Consider the following 18350-nt stretch of genomic DNA (forward strand, 5'->3'; position numbering starts at 1 on the left):
TCTCCAGCTGTTTTATTGACCTCTTTGCGTGGTTGAAAAACACTGATTGATCAATATTATGTACAAGGAATATACATTTCGGTAAGTTGTACTGTATCTTTCAACAGTGTTCATGTTTATTTTAGAGATGATCGTTTCACGTGCCGCTAGGGATCTGTTACGTCACTTAAGCGCCAAAACGGTATTTATTTTTTGAATTTCGTAATAAAATTGACAGAATCTGAGAGCTGAGATTTTTTTTTTATATCATAAAAACACCTGCGCTGTTTTGACAGTCTCCTGCACGGTCTCCGTGTCCTCTTTGCTTCGCGATTTTTCTCTGCGTGAGAAAATGGATGTGTGGCGTGAGAGTGTGTGAAAAGTGTCAATTGCGTGAGTTGGCAGCCCTGACTGTTCAGTGGTGCAGTAAGACTGGAGAAAGAAAGTGTGGTCATAGGATAAACACATTTCAGACGAGACCACTTTGGCAAGTTTACTTGAGTTTATTGAACACAATTTATCTTTGGCGGTATGGTTCCTTATGGGGGTTCTTGCTCCATAATTAATGACATATGTAGCTTTAGCATTAACCCCCCTATGGAACCATCAGCTTGAGCAATATACAGATGATTAAGACAGTTTAGTAATGTCTTTAAGCCGTGGTTAAACATGTAGACGTAGCAGTGAAGTCCGGGACGTCTATGCTGTAGCTTGCTATGAGGAAGGGTGTGTCTCGTCTCACGATGATGTCCGTGACTCTAGGACTTGGAAGCCTTGATAATCTGAAACAAAGAAGACAACAGCCAAAAGGTGCATGGAAATATGCTTCATACTTAGAGTGGTGAGGGTGGGGGGGTTGCGAGCAGTTTAAGCATATTTCCCGGACGGAAGTGCCGCATATATATATATCCTTCCGGTCTAATAGGAGAACGGTAGTGGCTGGAGCAATTTGACAGCTGACCGCATCAGCTGATCGCAGCCTATGCCTAAGTGGTCTGTCTGAACTGAAGCTGTGCTCGATAAACACATAAAATTTACATAATATTTACTTAAAGGAAAACTCTACCGTTTTTTGAAATAGGGCTTATTCACCTTCTTATCTACATTTAGATAGGTGGGCAAATGCATTTTTGTCTCAGTGCATGCATTGTTTTAGTTTGACAGGGTCGGCGCTAGCTTAGCTTAGCTTAATGAATGGAATCCTTTGTTGCCAGCTAGCATGTCATGAGTAAAAGTGATTAAAAAAAAACCATCTAATTACTTCTTGTGGCCTGTGTATTCACAACGAGTACAAATAGCGATGCAGATTAACACTAGGCGATTTCCTAGGCAGATATTGACTTGGGACTATATTAGGGGGAAGCACAGGCGAAGCACTGCTACTTGGAAGTTGTGGGATTTCATGTGTTGTGTGATATCTCTGCGGCCAAGTACCAGTGCTTCGCCTGTGGGTTTTTTTTTTTTTTTTTTTTTTTTGATCACTTTTACTCAGGACATGCTAGCTGGCAACAAAGGATTCCATTCATTAAGCTAAGCTAAGCTAAGCTAGTGCCGACCCTGTCAAACTAAACCAATGCATGCACTGAGACAAAAATGCATTTGCCCACCTATCTAAATGCAGGAAAGAAGGTGAATAAGCCCTATTTTAAAAAACGGTGGAGTTTTCCTCCGCTTAATGCGAGGCGACTAAACGGATTGTGAAAAACACCTGCAAGAGTTCAGCAGTGTCATTAAAGTGAAGGTGAATCCAGTGTTTAAACGAGGATGCTGTGTTAAAAGTGTGAAAGTGTGGCCGACATGTTGCTCTACAAAACAACATTTTACAGTAACTGGAAAAAAACTGTTAATGTTATTAAGTGAATGAAATGTGTCAAAATTAATTTGTGTTTTGTGCATGTTTTCTGTGTCCACATACAGGTCTGAAAAGTCTCTGATAAAGGAGGAAGAGAAGGAGCAAACTGTATGTAAAATGAGTGTGTGTGAGGAGAGAGAGGAGTCTGTTCACACTCAGAGAGCAGTATCTCCAGGATTCAGCTGTGTGTCTATGAAGAGTAACATCTCCATGTTTGAGCTCCCTGATCTCAGTGATGGACCTGCTGTGACCTCTGACCCTGTGTGAGTAACATGAAGTTCAGGGCCGGTCCATATTCTGCTGGAGCCCTATACGAGATATTATATTATATTATATTATATTATATTATATTATATTATATTATATTATATTATATTATATTATATTATATTATATTATATTATATTATATTAAATTTGTTGCCCCTAAAAACTACAATACTGGCAATTAAAACACACACGAACACAAGTGTGTGTATGGATGCACAAATAGTTGTTAAAATAAAGGGTAAAAAGGCTATAATATATGTATCCAAATTGAATATATTTATAGATAATAGTCTTTGAATCCAGATAACTAGTTAGCCTCATTCGCCTCTTACCTGGCGATCCTATTCTTAAACATAGACTGGAAAATTACATATCCAAACTTAAATGGATGCTGAACTGTATTTTTCTTTTCTATTAATATAAAACCTGTGTCTGGTCACCTAAAACTGCAAGTCAAAGTGGTAAATCCAACCAAGTTGTCTTTCAAATTTATCTCAAACTATCAATATGCTCTGGGAGTTTTAGGCGCAGTAGCCAATATGGCCGCTAGGAGACATTCAAACTCCATTTGGTGATTTAAAAACTTGAAGGGTTTTAATTTCATGAATGCTTCTGGCTACTGGCCTCTTTTGATAAAATACACATAGGGTTTTATTGCTGAAGTGAAATCAAGCAACAACAGAAGTAAATATAAAGTGTTAGCCTACACCGAACTTGCATTAAATGTAAATAAAATTAAAAAGTTCCCACTAGTAGTCCGTTCCAGTTGAAATATTCTAAGTAACTCTTCAAAATATTAAATAAACATAAATGACTCACACAAATAGTAGTTATGATTCTCAATAAAAAATAACTATAACTGACAAAAATAAACAACATTGAAAGTCAGCTTATAACAATGAATTGACTAATTCACCGTTGATAAAAAAGCATGTTTAATTTTACACTATTTGACTTTAATACATAGATTTAATGCTCTGTATGTAATTATAAATTAGAAATTATACTTTTGTGTGCAGAGGGTTTATAGAATGTTTCTAATCGTATTATTCGGGCTGCTTATGGCAAAAATCATAATCACGATTATTTTGCTCAATATTTAAATCACGGTGGGGTCGCTAGAGCAGGCCATGGAGTAAGCCACGTTTTGGGAAGCTCTGCTGAATTTTATTTAAAAACTTTATTTCTAGCGCATTACACTCTCCAAAAAGGTCTAAAATAGATATCCAAAGTTAAACATTAGATAGTCTGCAACTCTGTTTTATTTTATTTTGAGCAAACTCTGTCAATGGCGAAAAATCTTCGACAATTTACCTACACAGGAAGAAACACGGCTAACAGCAAACAAGCCAGCATGACTGATGCTAAGACTGAACTTCTTACCTCGATGAAGGAAGACATATCTGCATTACTCAGGTCAGAACTGAAAGACGTCCTTGCAAGTGAATTTGAGGCCGTTAAAAGTGAAATACAGTCTGTCAAAACTGAAGTCGTCAATAGTATCTCACTGCTTCGCTCCGACCTGGACTCGGTGAAAACTACAGTCGCTGACATGGAACACAGTCTGACCACATGTTCAGATGATGTAGCGTGTCTTCAGACTACAGTTAACAAACTTCAAGCAGAAGTCTCAGATCTACAGAATAAGTGTCTCGACATGGAAGGGAGAATGAGGAGGTTGAATATCCGAATATTGAATGTGCCGGAGGATGCTGAGTCAGGTTCGCCATCTTTTGTCACCAAGCTGCTTAAAGATGTGTTTGCCATGGATAAGTATGTGATGGTAGACAGATCGCACCGAACTCCTCAACTGGAGAAAGCTAAGGGGAAGCCTTGAGCCATTATCGCGAAGCTACACTATCACCAGGACTGCGTGGAGGTACTACGCCGTGCGAGGCAAGCGGGTGGCGCTTTGAAATACGGAGAACTAGCGAAGTTTCGTATCACTTACAACGGGATTAGGAAGGACTTTCTTGATCCGAAACAAGCACTGTTATACGTCCAGTCGAACATCGTCGATGGAGGGAGACCCACCTCTAATGATGACTGAGAATTTGCAGAATAAAGGCCTAGCGTGGCACACTTCATTGTATACCTGTATATTGATGTTCTGGTGAGTGAAATGACTGTCAGCTGCGGCTGCCAAACAAAAACCGTAAAAATAAAGTAAAATATCCTAATTTAAATGAAGTGCAAAAAACTTTTACAGAAATTTTCCTTAAATGTTTTACAGAAAAACACTGTTATTTTACAGCTATTTCCTGAATTATTACGATCAAACACCTAGCCATTGAATAACAATTACAAGCAGCTTTTAACTTTTATTTCTATTTGATCTTATTTTATTTTTTTCAAGAATGCAGGCTATCAGCTTCTGAATGGACAATACTGTGTTACCTATAATGTTATAAAGAAGCGCTATCTTAATTTTGTTTAAACTGTTAGCAGAGCAACCTGTTGGAACTGGAGTTCCCTTTCGTAGTCACTCCGAGTTACATCGGATGACGACGAATGGGGTTTCGCTTAGAAAGCCTCTCACCTTCGAGTATATAAAATGAGCCAATGGCAATGAAATGCCATGGGTCTGCGGAATTTGCATAGCGTAGGTCCCCGCGGGTATATAAGGAAGTGCAGATATGTTTTATATATAAGGAAATGCAGATTTCGCTTCGGAGCCAAGAGTTCTCTTTACTCCTACAAGCCATTCTGAATCATCTTCATTCTACGAGACGAGCGGCTCTTCAGTGTGTTTGTGTGATGGCGCATTCCAGCGAGATCGCATTGCCTGCTGCTGTTTTGTGCAGTGATCTGCCGACAGTGAGTGTGTTTCTCCCTGGGCGCTTCAGCACTCTGCTGAGCTTTTTTCCTCTCTAAAAGAGCTGCACGCGGCACGTCTTTTTCAAGACGGTTCGCCCGTGTATTTACTGGATGTGGGCGCGTGATTCATCTGCCTAACGGTCACGAGCGCTGTTTCGCGTGTTGGGCTTAATCACGCTCGGCAGCGCTCGTGGATGAGTCATGTTTTCATTGCAGGAACATGACCATCGCGATGTTTATAGATCAAGATTCAATGATCTCAGTGTGGGTAGAGTCCCCTCTGCCACACCCCAATCTATCTCTAAAAAAACGGGATACTTTGGCTGGTGGCCAGAGTGATTTGAGGGATACAGTGTGGTACAATAAAAAAAAAAAAATAAATAAAAAAAAACACGCCCCCCTCCACATCGCATACCGTGGGGCTTCCGTGTGTGCCTGGTTCCTCTCGGGGACCCAGTGTTTCATTCGGGACTCCAGCAGATGGTGTCATGTCACTCACAGCATCACAAGGCGGGCTTGATTCCTCTGGAAATGAGGATTCGACTACGTTGCCTCCCTCAGGTGTGTCGGCGTTAGGCGAGTCAGATCCAGAGCTGATGGCCATGCTTTCCCGGGCAGCTGAAAGCATCGGTTGGAGTGGCGTCGCCCTCCCCCCGAACGCTGTAGGCTTTCCTGGATGTGCATCAGGACGCTTCTGGCCCGCGGGAGTCCACGTGACTTTCACGGCCCACGAGCGTCCTCTGCCTTCGCTGCCCTTGATCGTGAGGCGATCTTGGTCTGTATGTTCTCTGTCACTATTGTGACACAGGCATGCAGTCCTGTGTGTCGCCTTCACCTTCGAGGCAGTGCTGACTCAGGAGTTCAGTCAGAACCGGCCGCAGTGGAATGCTAGTCCTTCCCTGGCCAACACTGACAGAACGCAGAAACTCGACCACGCCCCCTTGCTGGGACGCTATGCCTCCCATGCCCGGCCTGGTCATTTTCCTGGTCGAGAATTCATTTTCTCAGCTCCCCCATGTCCCAGGCTGGGCTCTTCGGCGGAGAAGCAGACTCAGGTTCGTCTGCACTGATGGTCATCCATCCGTGTGGTCTCCTTAGTCTGCTTCCCGCCAAGGCCACCTCCATGCGGCTCCTCCCATCGGGCCTTCACCGGTCCTGGGCAGGAGGAGGTCGCAGGAGGGTGGCGCTGCCCGTCTCCGCCCCTTAGACTGCCACGCCAGCCTAAGCAGCACTCTTGAGACGGGCAGCTTGGTCGGCGGTGTGGTTGAGGACTGCGCCCAACAGTCTTTGATCACTCCAGAAGCGGACTGAGGCTTCTGCACTGATGATTATCCGTCCATGTGGTCTCCTTAGTCTGCTTCCCGCCGACGCCGCCTCCATGCGGCTCCTCCCCTCGGGCCTTCAACCGCCCGAGCACGAGGAGGTCGCTGGAGGCTGGTGTTAGCCGGCTAAGGGGCAGAGACAGGCGGTGCGCCTGTCTCTGCCCCTTAGCCGGCTAACACCTGGCTAAGCAGCACTCCTGAGACGGGCAGCTTGGAGTTAGGGCTCAGTTCTTCAGGAGCTGGTAGCAGGATCACTCCTTCCCCCGGAGGAGGGCTGGGGGAGAATCTCATTCAAAAAGAACTGATGCTATTTCTCTGAGCCCCAAGAGGCTGTGGATGAGAGCACGCGTCGCCCACGGGCCACGCTCCTCTCAACCCCCTCTGTCGCCAGACCCCTGCCAGAGCACGCCCCCGTGGGACGCTGGTCCTCCCCTGGCCTCCTCTGGCAGGACGCGGCTAATGACCGTGCCCCCGCACAGGGCCACTATGCCACCCTCGCCTGGGCCGGTCATTCCGCCTCGCTGCACCACCGACAGTACGTCTGTGGTTGCGTAATGTCCCGCTGGGTCGCAAGAACCATCAGGCTTGGCCACGCGATTCAGTTCGCGCAGTCTCCTCCCCGCTTCAGGGGAGTCCGCTTCACTATGGTCGGTGGCAATGCCCCTGTCATGAGAGCGGAGGTCGCCACCCTACTGGCGAAGGGTGCGATCGAGACTGTCCCTCCAGCCGAAATGAAGTCCGGCTTCTACAGCTCTTACTTCATTGTACCGAAGAAATCCAGTGGGTTACAGCCAATCCTCGACCTGTGCGTCTTGAACTGCTCCCTTCACAGGTTGCCGTTCAAGATGGCCAAACGCATTTTCGAATGCGTGCAGCCGCAGGATTGGTGTGCAGCGATCGACTTGAAGGACGCCCACTTCCATGTCTCCATTCTTCCTCGACACAGACCGTTCCTACGGTTTGCTTTCGAGGGGCAGGCATACCAGTACGCGGTTCTCCCTTTCGGGCTAGCCCCGTCTCCTCGCGTCTTCACAAAGGTCGTCGAGGCAGCCCTTGTTCCTCTTCGGGAACACGGGGTTCGCATCCTGAACTATCTCGACGACTGGCTGATCCTAGCTCACTCTCGAGACCAGGTTTGCGAACACAGGGACTTAGTGCTCTGGCACCTAGCTCGTCTGGGCCTTCGGATCAACTGGGAGAAGAGCAAACTCTGCCTCGTGCAGAGGATCTCTTTTCTCGGTATGGAGATCGACTTGGTCACCATGTGCGCGCAGCTTACGAGCGAGCGCGCGCAGTCACTGCTGACTTGCCTTCGTCAGTTCGAGGGCAGGAGTGCGGTTCCACTGAAACTTTTTCAGAGGCTCCTGGGGCATATGGCATCCGCAGCCGCAGTAACGCCGCTCGGATTGCTTCATATGGATCAGACAATACCGCCACAGTAGCGTACATCAACCGTCAAGGTGGTCTATGCTCCCGCCGTATGTTGCAACTCGCCCGCCACCTCCTCATATGGAGTCAGAAGCATCTGAGGTCGCTTCGAGCCATTTATATCCCGGGAGACCTGAACCAGGCGGCTGACGAGCTGTCTCGGTTTCGGCCTCTCGCTGGAGAATGGAGACTCCATCCCCTGTCGGTTCAGCTGATTTGGGATCAGTTCGGGGACGCACAGGTAGATCTGTTTGCCTCCCACGACTCGTCCCATTGCGACCTGTTTAATTCCCTGACCGAGGGCATGCTCGGCACGGATGCACTGGCGCACAGCTGGCCGCGGGGCCTCCGCAAGTATGCGTTTCCCCCAGTGAGCCTTCTTGCGCAGACTTTGCGCAAGATCAGGGAGGACGAGGAGCAGGTAATATTGGTTGCCCCATATTGGCACAACCGCACTTGGTTCCCAGAACTAGTACTCCTCGCGACAGCACCTCCCTGGCCAATTCCTCTGAGGAAGGACCTGCTTTCTCTGGGACGGGGCACCTTGTGGCACCCTCGTCCCGATCTTTGGAACCTCCACGTATGGCTCCTGGACGGGACGAGGTAGGTTTGAGTACCCTACCACCAGCGGTGGTGGCTACCATCACTTCCGCTAGAGCATCGTCCACGAGACATGCCTATGCGTTGAAGTGGAACCTCTTCGTCAACTGGTGTTCTTCTAAACATCTAGAACCCACGAAATGCCCCATCAGTGTCGTGCTTTCCTTCCTGCAAGAAGGGTTGGAGCGAAGGCTGTCTCCCTCCACCCTGAAAGTGTATGTTGCTGCCATTGCCGCACATCACGACGCAGTTGATGGTAAGTCCTTGGGAAAGCACGACCTGATCGTCAGGTTCCTGAGGGGAGCGAGGAGACTGAATCCTCCTCGTCCTCCCCTCGTACCCTCTTGGGACCTCTCAGTGGTTTTAACTGCCCTGCAGAGTGCTCCCTTTGAGCCTCTGCAATCAGTGGAGCTTAAGTTCCTGTCAATGAAGACAGCGCTCCTGGTTGCATTGGCCTCCATCAAGAGGGTAGGGGACCTGCAGGCATTTTCGGTTGATGAAGCGTGCCTGGAATTCGGACCGGGTAACTCTCACGTGATCCTGAGACCCCGGCCTGGATATGTGCCCAAGGTTCCCACCACACCCTTTCAAACCAGGTGGTGAACCTGCAAGCGCTGCCCTTGGAAGAGGCAGACCCAGCCTTGGCACTGCTTTGTCCAGTACGCGCCCTCCGTGCTTACGTTGACAGAATGCAGTGTTTCAGGACCTCAGACCAGCTCTTTGTCTGTCATGGTGGGAAGCTGAAGGGAAAGGCTCTCTCCAAGCAAAGGTTGTCTCACTGGATAGTAGACGCCATTGCTTTGGCTTACCAGCAGCAAGGTCGACCATGCCCCCTTGGTGTGATGGCCCACTCCACTCGGAGTGTGGCATCCTCTTGGGCTCTAGCGCATGGCGCCTCGCTAACAGACATCTGCAGAGCTGCAGGCTGGGCGACACCTAACACATTCGCGAGATTCTACAATCTCCGAGTAGAGCCAGTTTCTTCTCATGTACTCGCTTCAACTAGCCGGTGCTAGATTCTGCTCAGGTGTCTTCGCTTGCTTGCCATTCCTCTCCACGGATGGGATACGTGCGATATTTTCCTCAGGTGAGCCTCATAAGCCCTGAGTCTCCTCCAGCACTGTTGACGTCAACGCCAGAGTTATGCCACTGGCAGCTTTCGCGCTTGGCTAGGTGCCTCCATGTGCATGGTTCCCCCTCCGGGCGACCCCCACATGTGTATTTCCACTGTAAGCCTCTTTGAGCATGTGTCTTTCCCTTGGCAAGCCACCTTGCCACCCCTGGGGTTGAAATATTCCACCTGCGGCTGGACACCCCAGTGATTCTCCATATGCAGCCCTTAGCGGTCATATGTGTATTCCAAGTCTCCCCCTTCGGGTTGGGCATAATTGCATATTTCCACTGAGATTTGCTTCCCAGTGTACCTTGGTATTCCTGTGTTAAGAAGGAGTCCTTCGTCCGTGCCAGTCACACGGCAGGGAGCTCAGACTTACACAGAGCACTGGAAGACAGTTGAGAGGTGGCGTGATTACACTGGGAACCCCATTCGTTGTCATCCGACGTAACTCGGAGTGACTACGAAATGGAACGTCTCGGTTACGTATGTAACCCTCGTTCCCTGAGCAGGGAACGGAGACGTTACGTCTCCCTGCCACCTCCGCTGTACCGCTGGAACGCCTGAGTTCAGTCTCGGCTCCTCAGCGAAGACATATCTGCATGTTGCTAGCGCACTTCCTTATGTACCCCCGGGGGGGGGGACCTACCTAAATTCCGCAGACCCATGGCATTTCATTGCCATTGGCTCGTTTTTTTTTTTGCAATTTTTATTTTTAACATTTTTCAATATGAACATTTATGGGAAGAGCACCTGTACAGAAAAATGTTTCTTTCACTTAAAACTGTAACACTCATATGAAGTCAGACCTTATGGGCTTGACATACTCAGACCACTTTGTCCAGATTTTGTAAAACAAGTCTCTTTGAATCCTGAGAGTAAATGAAAGCTTTTCCATAGTGTAGATTTCTTGGATTATGTTGACCCACTCTTCGATGGTCGGAATGTCCGGTTTTAACCATTTCCTGGTTATGGCTTTCTTACTTGCTGCCAGCAGCGTCCAAAGCAACCTCTTGTCCTTATTTCTCCAGTTATTAACATCCACATTGCCCAAATACACATTTTCAAAATTGCAAGGTATTTTGCTACCGAATATATGATTAATATGTTCACATATTTGTGACCAATAAGGGATTAACAATGGGCAGTCCCAGAAAATGTGGAAATGATTGGCTCCTGAGATTCCACAGAGCCTCCAGCATGAGTCTCCATTACCCTGGTGTCTCTTTTGAATAGGTGTGATAAAAAACCTGATTATATTCTTCCAACAAAACTCTCGCCAAGTGTTCGAACCAGTAGTGCTCCCTTGTACTCTACATATATTCAACCAACTTTCATTTGAAATTTGTATATTGCCTTCCATTTCCCATCTCCTCTTAATGTACTCTGTGTTAGATTTTTTGCCTTGCTGAATGGCTTTGTATAACTTAGAAACTACTTTATTTAAAGAAAATGATGTAATTAATGTTAAGAAAGTCTTTAGGAACCTCAAGTCGCATTTTTCCAACGTTGTTTTTATATTTTGATCAAAATAATGCCTAACCTGTAAGTATCTATAGAAATCGTCTTGACCTAAACCATATTTATTCTGTAAGAGTTCAAAACTCATAAATGCTCCCTTGTGCATAAAAGAATAGTAGGTTGTAATTCCTTTTGAGATCCAACCTTTAAATCTTCCATCAAAGGCATTTGGTCTGAAATCCGAATCATACGCACACCACCTTAAAATTCTAGACAATTTTTTTAAGTTGCATATTTGCATTATTCTATTCCAAGAGTTCAGAAGAGACTCATACACAACTTCTTCAGTTATATTGATATTTCTTTGTAGTTTTTTGTCATTTAAGAGGGCCATAATGGGTATATCTTTCATAATAGTCTCTTCAGCATCTTTCCATCCAGCTGAATAACTGGGCGAAGATAAACAAATTAAAGGTCTAACTTGAGCAGCATAATAATAGTCCCTGAGGCAGGGAAGGCCCAGCCCCCCTTTCTCCTTCATCAATTGCAACGTTTGATATTTTATCCTACCCCTTTTATTTTGCCAAATATATTTTGCCAATATGTTATCCCACTCATCGAAATGTTTTTTAGATATCCAAAAAGGAAGACATTGAAAGAGGTACAAGAAACGAGGGAGGATATTTATTCTGATTGATTCCACTCGAGAGTATAAACTCAAAAATGGGACATTATTCCACCTTTGTAAATCTGATCTTATTTTTGAGATTAGAGGCCCATAATTGGCATCAAACATTCTAGATGGATCGTCTGTCAGGACAGCTCCCAAATATTTAATGCTATTTGATTCCCATTTCCATTTATATGTGTTTTTAATCTTTGTATGCGGATTGTAATTCAACCTTAGAACCTGAGTTTTAGTAATATTGATTTTATAGCCCGAAAAAGTGCCATATTCTTCCAGTATTTTCATTAATTTAGGAAGTGACTGATTGGGATCTGTCAAAAATATTAATATGTCATCAGCGAATAGAGCTAATTTTTGTTCACCTGATTTTAAAGTGACCCCTTGAATTTCTGTGCTCTGCCTAATCCACTGAGCTAAGGGCTCAATAAATAAAGAAAAAAGTAATGCCGATGCTCCACATCCCTGGCGGGTTCCTCTTTCTAATTGAATAGATTTGGATAAATCCCCGTTTATTTTAACTCTGGCAGTAGGTTTGTTGTACAGTGCAGAAAATGTCTCCAAGTCAGAATGAAAGCCAAATGCCTCCAATACTTTATATAAAAATGTCCATCGTACCGAATCAAACGCTTTTTCTGCGTCCAAACTTATTATAAGAGTTTCTAATTTGCATTGCCTGACATGTTTCATTATCAGAAGCGCTTTCCTAATATTGTCCTGCGTCTGTCTCTGTCTAATAAAACCTGTCTGGTCTTTGTGTATGAGTTCAGGTAAGATTACCTCGAGACGTTTACATAGTATGGAAGTAAATAATTTATAATCTATATTGAGTACACTTACGGGGCGATAGTTTCCACAGTCAAGTTTGTCTTTATTTTCTTTGGGGATAATAGAAATAATTGCCTCTCTCCACGATGGAGGAATAGTCTTCGTTTCAAGTACCCCATTGAATGCTTTCATTAATGTCGGTGCCAAGTGATCTTGCATGAGTTTATACCATTCGGAATTGAATCCGTCTGCACCAGGGGTTTTTTCCATTTTTTAATCTCTTAATTGCGGATATAATTTCTTCCATAGTAATTTTTGAAATTAGCTTCTTGTTCTGATCATTTGTGACTTGAGGTAGATTAAGTGAAGATAAAAATGAGTCAATTTCAGTAACACTTCTTAATTGTGGCTGAGAATATAGCTTCTGATAATACTCTTCAAAACACTGATGTACTTGTTCTAGCTTAGTTTCAATTTGGTTTGTTTCAGGATGTTTAATTTTGAAAATTGTTCTCTCTGCCTGTTGTTTCCTTAATCTATAAAACAAAAGTTTAAGCGCTTTCCCTCCAGTATCATAATATTGATGTTTTGTAAAAATAAGCTTTTTTTGAATGTCCTGTGTGTTTATTTCGTTTATCTCCTTCTTTACTTCGGACATTTTTACTTTCACTGAGTCCTGAAGAGAAGATGAATGTTCTTTCTGTAATTCTTTAAGTTTAATCTCTAGATCTAGTAATTTTTGTTTTTTCATTTTCTTTACAGTAGAAGAAATTGCAATAATTTTCCCACGAAGCACCGCTTTTAAAGCATCCCATAATATAACTGGTGAGACTGTGTCATTGTCATTGTATTCCAGATAGGATTCGATTTCAAATTTCAATTTATTCATGATTTCCTTATCATTCAAAAGATTCGCATTTAGTTTCCATAGAGTAGACTTTATTTTACCACTAAGGTTAAGGAACAGATATACCGGATTGTGGTCTGAGAGTGCACTTATTCCTATGTCACAATTTACCACTCGAAACATATCGTTTTTAAACATCAAAAATAAGTCTATTCTGGAGTAAACATTGTGCGCCCCAGAATAATGAGTGTAATCCCGCCCTGTCGGGTTAATTTCCCTCCATATATCTACTATTCCCACTTCTTTCATGAAATTATTTACTTTTTTATAAAAAAATTTGGTGTCGGGTTTACCATTTGAACTGTCATTTTTAGGGTTCAATCGAATGTTAAAATCTCCCCCACATATTAAAACGCCCTGAATCTTTGTTGTCATTGTTTCAAGTACATGTTTGTAAAATGACCAGTCACTACCCAGTGGAATATAAACATTGAACAGACTCACTAAGGTTCCCTCAATTTTACCAATTACCATAATGTACCTCCCCTCTTTATCTTTGTGTTCAGATATGAATTCGAAATTTACCGCACTGCACAACAAAATCGCCACTCCTCTACGTCTACCCGAGTCATGTGAGGAGAAATATACTTTTGTGTACCCCATTTTGTTTAATTTAGAATGTTCATTATCACTGAGGTGGGATTCCTGTATGAATGCTATCTGGACCTTGTCCCTTTTCAATTGAGATAACATTTTTGACCTCTTAACTGGATTAAGTATGCCATTTATGTTAAGTGATACAAGTTTTATAGGTCTATTAAACATGTAACTGTATCAATGATTAACCAAACAAATAAACACGGTACTCTTCCCTTCTCTGCGCAGAACAGCAGAGTATAACGAACAAAAAAACATACGTAAAATACGAACAAATAGAACAACATAAAATATAACAGAGTGACAAAAAGGTGACTTCCTGTGTAGGGGTCTACCCTTTAGACCCTAATAGGCCCACGTGGGCGCTCTAAGGCAAAACCCTTCAACTGGTTTCAGTGAAGGGGGTCCTTGTTGGTTCACAGTATCTTGAGGCTCAACCTTTCATAACCCATCTATTCAAAAATCAAAACCTACTCACCACCGTGTCATAACAGTAAGATCGCTCTGAGGTTTTCCACCTCACTTTGTTTCAATTCAATCCGCTGTCGCGTCTGGAGTGGTCCTCCGAAATGCGCGAAGTTTATCCTTGTAGCTGGTGTCTCGAGTGGGGTTGCGTGTAGCCTTCATAGCGCGCCGATTCACTCGGGTCCAGGACAGCTGTTTTATCCGCTCGATCAATGATGCCGGTGGCGGTGCTGGCATTGTCGTGATCACATAGCCTCTTTTCACTAGATCTTTGGCTGCTTCAGTCGGTGAATCGTATATTTCGGCTCCATTTTCGTGCATCACGCGCAGCCTCGCGGGGAATAGTGTTTGAAACTTCACATTTTTAGCTTTCAGAACCTTCCGAATTTCAGCATACTCCTTCCGTTTAGCAATGATGGATGGTGGGTAATCATGATCGAGGTTTACGTGATTGTCTTTCCACTTGAATCCTTTAGTTTGCCACGCTTTGTGTAGCAGCATCTCCTTCACCTTAAAGCTCAAAAACTTGACCACGATAGAGCGAGGCGGTGCACCTGTTGCTGGTTGAGGACCTAGCGAGCGATGTGCCCTTTGAATTTGCAAATCAGGCACTTCTTCAGACAGTTGAAGGCCCTCGCGAAGGAGTTTGTCCACAAAAGACAGCATGTTAACGGAGTCTTTTTCGGTCTCTTCGGCTACCCCGTAAATCCTTAGATTATCTCGTCTGCTGTGGCTCTCCATTTCAGTTAGTTTCTCATCTAGCCTCATGTGTAGCTTTAGCATCTCCAATGCTGCATCCTCTGAGACTTGTATCCGCTCTTTGGCCTTTTCGATACGGTCTTCGGCCTCTCCCAGTCTGTTCTTGATACCCGATATGTCACTTCTTAGCTCCTCAAATTGCTGTCTGTTCTCCTGGCGAAATTGCCTCAGTTCTTGCAAAATCTCCGCGTCCGCCATCTCCTGTTAACTGCTATGTTAGTTAGCCTTGACTATCGAGAATAAAATTGTATTTCACTGCTCAAGACGCCTCAGTAACAAATTAAATGTTTACGATAGTGTCTTGCCCCTTCATTTAAGTTAAATTTTAACTATATCATCAATATAAAAGGGGCTTTTGTTCGAATTTCACGGGTTCTATCGGGAGCTTTCTACTGTGCGACCGTCATGGCTGATGTTCCGACCGGAAGCCCCATCATTGGCTCGTTTTATATACTCGAAGGTGAGAGGCTTTCTAAGCGAAACCCCATTCGTCGCCATCCGACGTAACGTCTCCGTTCCCTACTCAGGGAACGAGGGTTACTTACGTAACCGAGACGTTCCCCAATACAAGCACTAATGTGTGGATACCACTGTAAGGGGTTTAGGGTTCACCTTGTTCTGATAATAGGTGATTTGGGGTGGGAGGTAATCGCACTAGGGTTTTCTTTAAGGGTTTTGTTTTGTTTTTTGGAGGATATATCTTTGCTATGTTTATTAAAGTTAGAGTCCATTAATAATTTTGCACAAAATAGAAAATGGTTAATGCACAGATGTTGACAGGAGATATAGGATGCCCTGTAAATTTTGTGAGCTGGAATGTTAAATCTTTAAATCATCCTGTGAAACGTAAAAAAGTATTTTCACATCTCAACCAATTTAATGTGGGAATAGCATTTCTCCCGGAAACGCATTTGCGAGCATCTGATCATTCTAGACTAAGGGGAGGGTGGATAGGCCAACTATATCACTCTGATTTTCATAGTAAATCTAGGGGTACAGCCATCTTAATCCATAAGAACATTCCATTTACAATGTCGAAAGTAAAGGCAGATAGATCTGGCAGATATGTTATAGTCACAGGTAGATATTCATATATTCATCTTATACAAGATGGCCGCCGGAAAACATCCATGCAGTCAGTCAGGTCCTGCATGGCTGAATCTAAATCTTAGAAAACCATCAAAAAAACCACCATCTCTTCCACAAATTGTTTTTTATTTAACCGCTGTTACAAGCGTGTATTTACTGCTATGTGTATCACGTTTCTGTAGTGTTAAAATCGAGAACAGTAATCAAGTCTACCATCCAGCCAAGGATAGTCAATATCTTTTTTTCTCACGATTTCTAGACAATGGCCGTGCTAGGCCTCCCTCAACAAAACACCAGCAGACCAACACACTCGGTCCCTCTTTGGGACTTGTGTATTTTACAGCAATCTTGCTTCTAGCTGGTGATGTAGAAATAAATCCTGGTCCACCGCCTACAATCTCATTATCACTCAGCAAACCCAACACGGACCGTCTTCGCAGCAACCTTGGATATTACCGGCGCAGTCCGCCGGGTTATCATCGCAATTTTCTGGGCTACCATCGGTGCAGCTCTCTGGGCTAACGCTACCACTGCAGCTACCACTGCCGGTGCGGCTCTTCTGGCTGCCACCGCAGCTCGCCGGGATACCGCTGCAGCTCACTGGGCTACCATCACAGCTCACCTGGCTATCATCGCAGCTCGTTTGGATACCACCGCAGCTCATCTGGCTACCGCTGCAGCCCACCTGGCTACCACTACAACTTATCTGGCTATCACCGCAGCTTGCCTGGCTACCACCGCAGCTTACCTGGCAACCATCGCAGCTAACCTGGATACCATTACTGCAGCCCACCTGGTTACCACAGCAGCTAATCTGCCCCCTACTGCAGCTAACTTGGCTACCATCGGCACAGTTTACCTGTTTGCCGTCACGGCACGCTTGGTCGTTGCCGCAGTTCGCGTGGTCTGTGGGACATGTTTGTGTTGATCCGGGGCACGGGAGTGTCGGCGCGCTGTTTGAACAGTCGGCTTCGTGGGCGGGCCTGGGCCTGGGCCCGGCTCGCGTGGATCAGGGGCGTCGGGTGGATGTCGTGGCGGCGGATCAGCTTGTGGAACTGAATCTGCAGTATGATGCCCAGCAACTGACCATACTCACTAATTTGGAACATTCGGACATCAATGTAGAAATGGCATCGTCAGCTCAAGGTACCAACAACACTACACAGACTTTGGGCGATGAGTGCCAACTGATATCGGCTTCATTAGGAATAAACTGTAATACTGACTTCAATCTACAAATTAGAACTACAGTCAAACCCAGAAACCATGTTTTTAAGAAACACAGGATAACAAAAAATTTTCGGACTATAAATCAGGCTAAGATGATCTGGGACCCGTGCTGTAAACATAAAGGGCTACTTGGTGGACACTTAAATATTAGAAGCATGATCCCTAAACATGAACAGCTAGAGCACTTACTAACTCAATCGAATATTTCATTCTTAGGATTAACAGAAACCTGGCTAACTTCCTCATCTCCCGAGGCAGCAATAACAATACCTGGTTACAATGTTTTTAGAAGGGACAGGGGTCAGGGGAAGGGAGGGGGGGTTATATTATATGTTAAAGATACCCTTAAATGCAATAGGATTGAATGGTCTGATGATACTAGCCTTGAGTGTGTAGGAGTAGACATTATACTTTCTACAGAAATTACATTCACAGTTATATGTATGTATTGTAAACCATCAGCTACAATAGATTTCTATAGCAATCTTAAAACCCTCATTAATCTTATGAACATGAAAAAAGGGTTAATTTTATTAGGTGATTTTAATATTAATTGGGACAATAAGAAAGAAAGAAAAAACCTTAAACAGATAACTGATCATTTTAATATGGAACAATTGATTAAAACACCAACTCGAATAACTAATCGTTCCAAAACAAGAATAGACCTAATCTTTTCAAATAAACCGGAAAGAATTAACAAAATCTATAATCTTCTAACTGGTCTGTCCGACCATAATGGAATCTTTTTTTCACAACAATTAAATAAAACACGATCTCGTAATCTCAAATCTTCAAATAAATCTCTGTATCATGACATAATCCCTAAAAGTCAACATACAAATTTGCAAACAGTCCTAAATGAGCAGGATTGGGTCACCTTTATTTCATGTGAATATGTTATAGACAATAGTGTGACCTTCCATAATACAGTTAAACTGATAATAGCATCATTTACTAAAAAGGTGAAGTGTAAAAGAACAAATGACAATGACCTACCATGGTTTC

The 18350-nt window shown here is 44.2% G+C and overlaps 1 protein-coding gene across 2 annotated transcripts in view; it reads left to right on the forward strand.

The window, feature by feature from the left end:
• The window catches only part of LOC308688100 (protein NLRC3-like), a 77789-nt gene that overhangs the window by 1331 nt on the left and 58108 nt on the right, over positions 1-18350 (forward strand). For both annotated transcript variants that reach the window (XM_081360985.1, XM_081360984.1), the window contains exon 2: positions 1897-2094. In XM_081360985.1, the coding sequence (XP_081217111.1) occupies positions 1949-2094 (146 nt within the window). In that variant the 5' untranslated portion in view covers positions 1897-1948. The remainder of the gene's footprint in view (positions 1-1896; positions 2095-18350) is intronic.

Source organism: Scardinius erythrophthalmus (genome assembly GCF_964197995.2).
Source record: "Scardinius erythrophthalmus genome assembly, chromosome: 1".
NCBI classification, from domain to species: Eukaryota; Metazoa; Chordata; class Actinopteri; order Cypriniformes; family Leuciscidae; genus Scardinius; species Scardinius erythrophthalmus.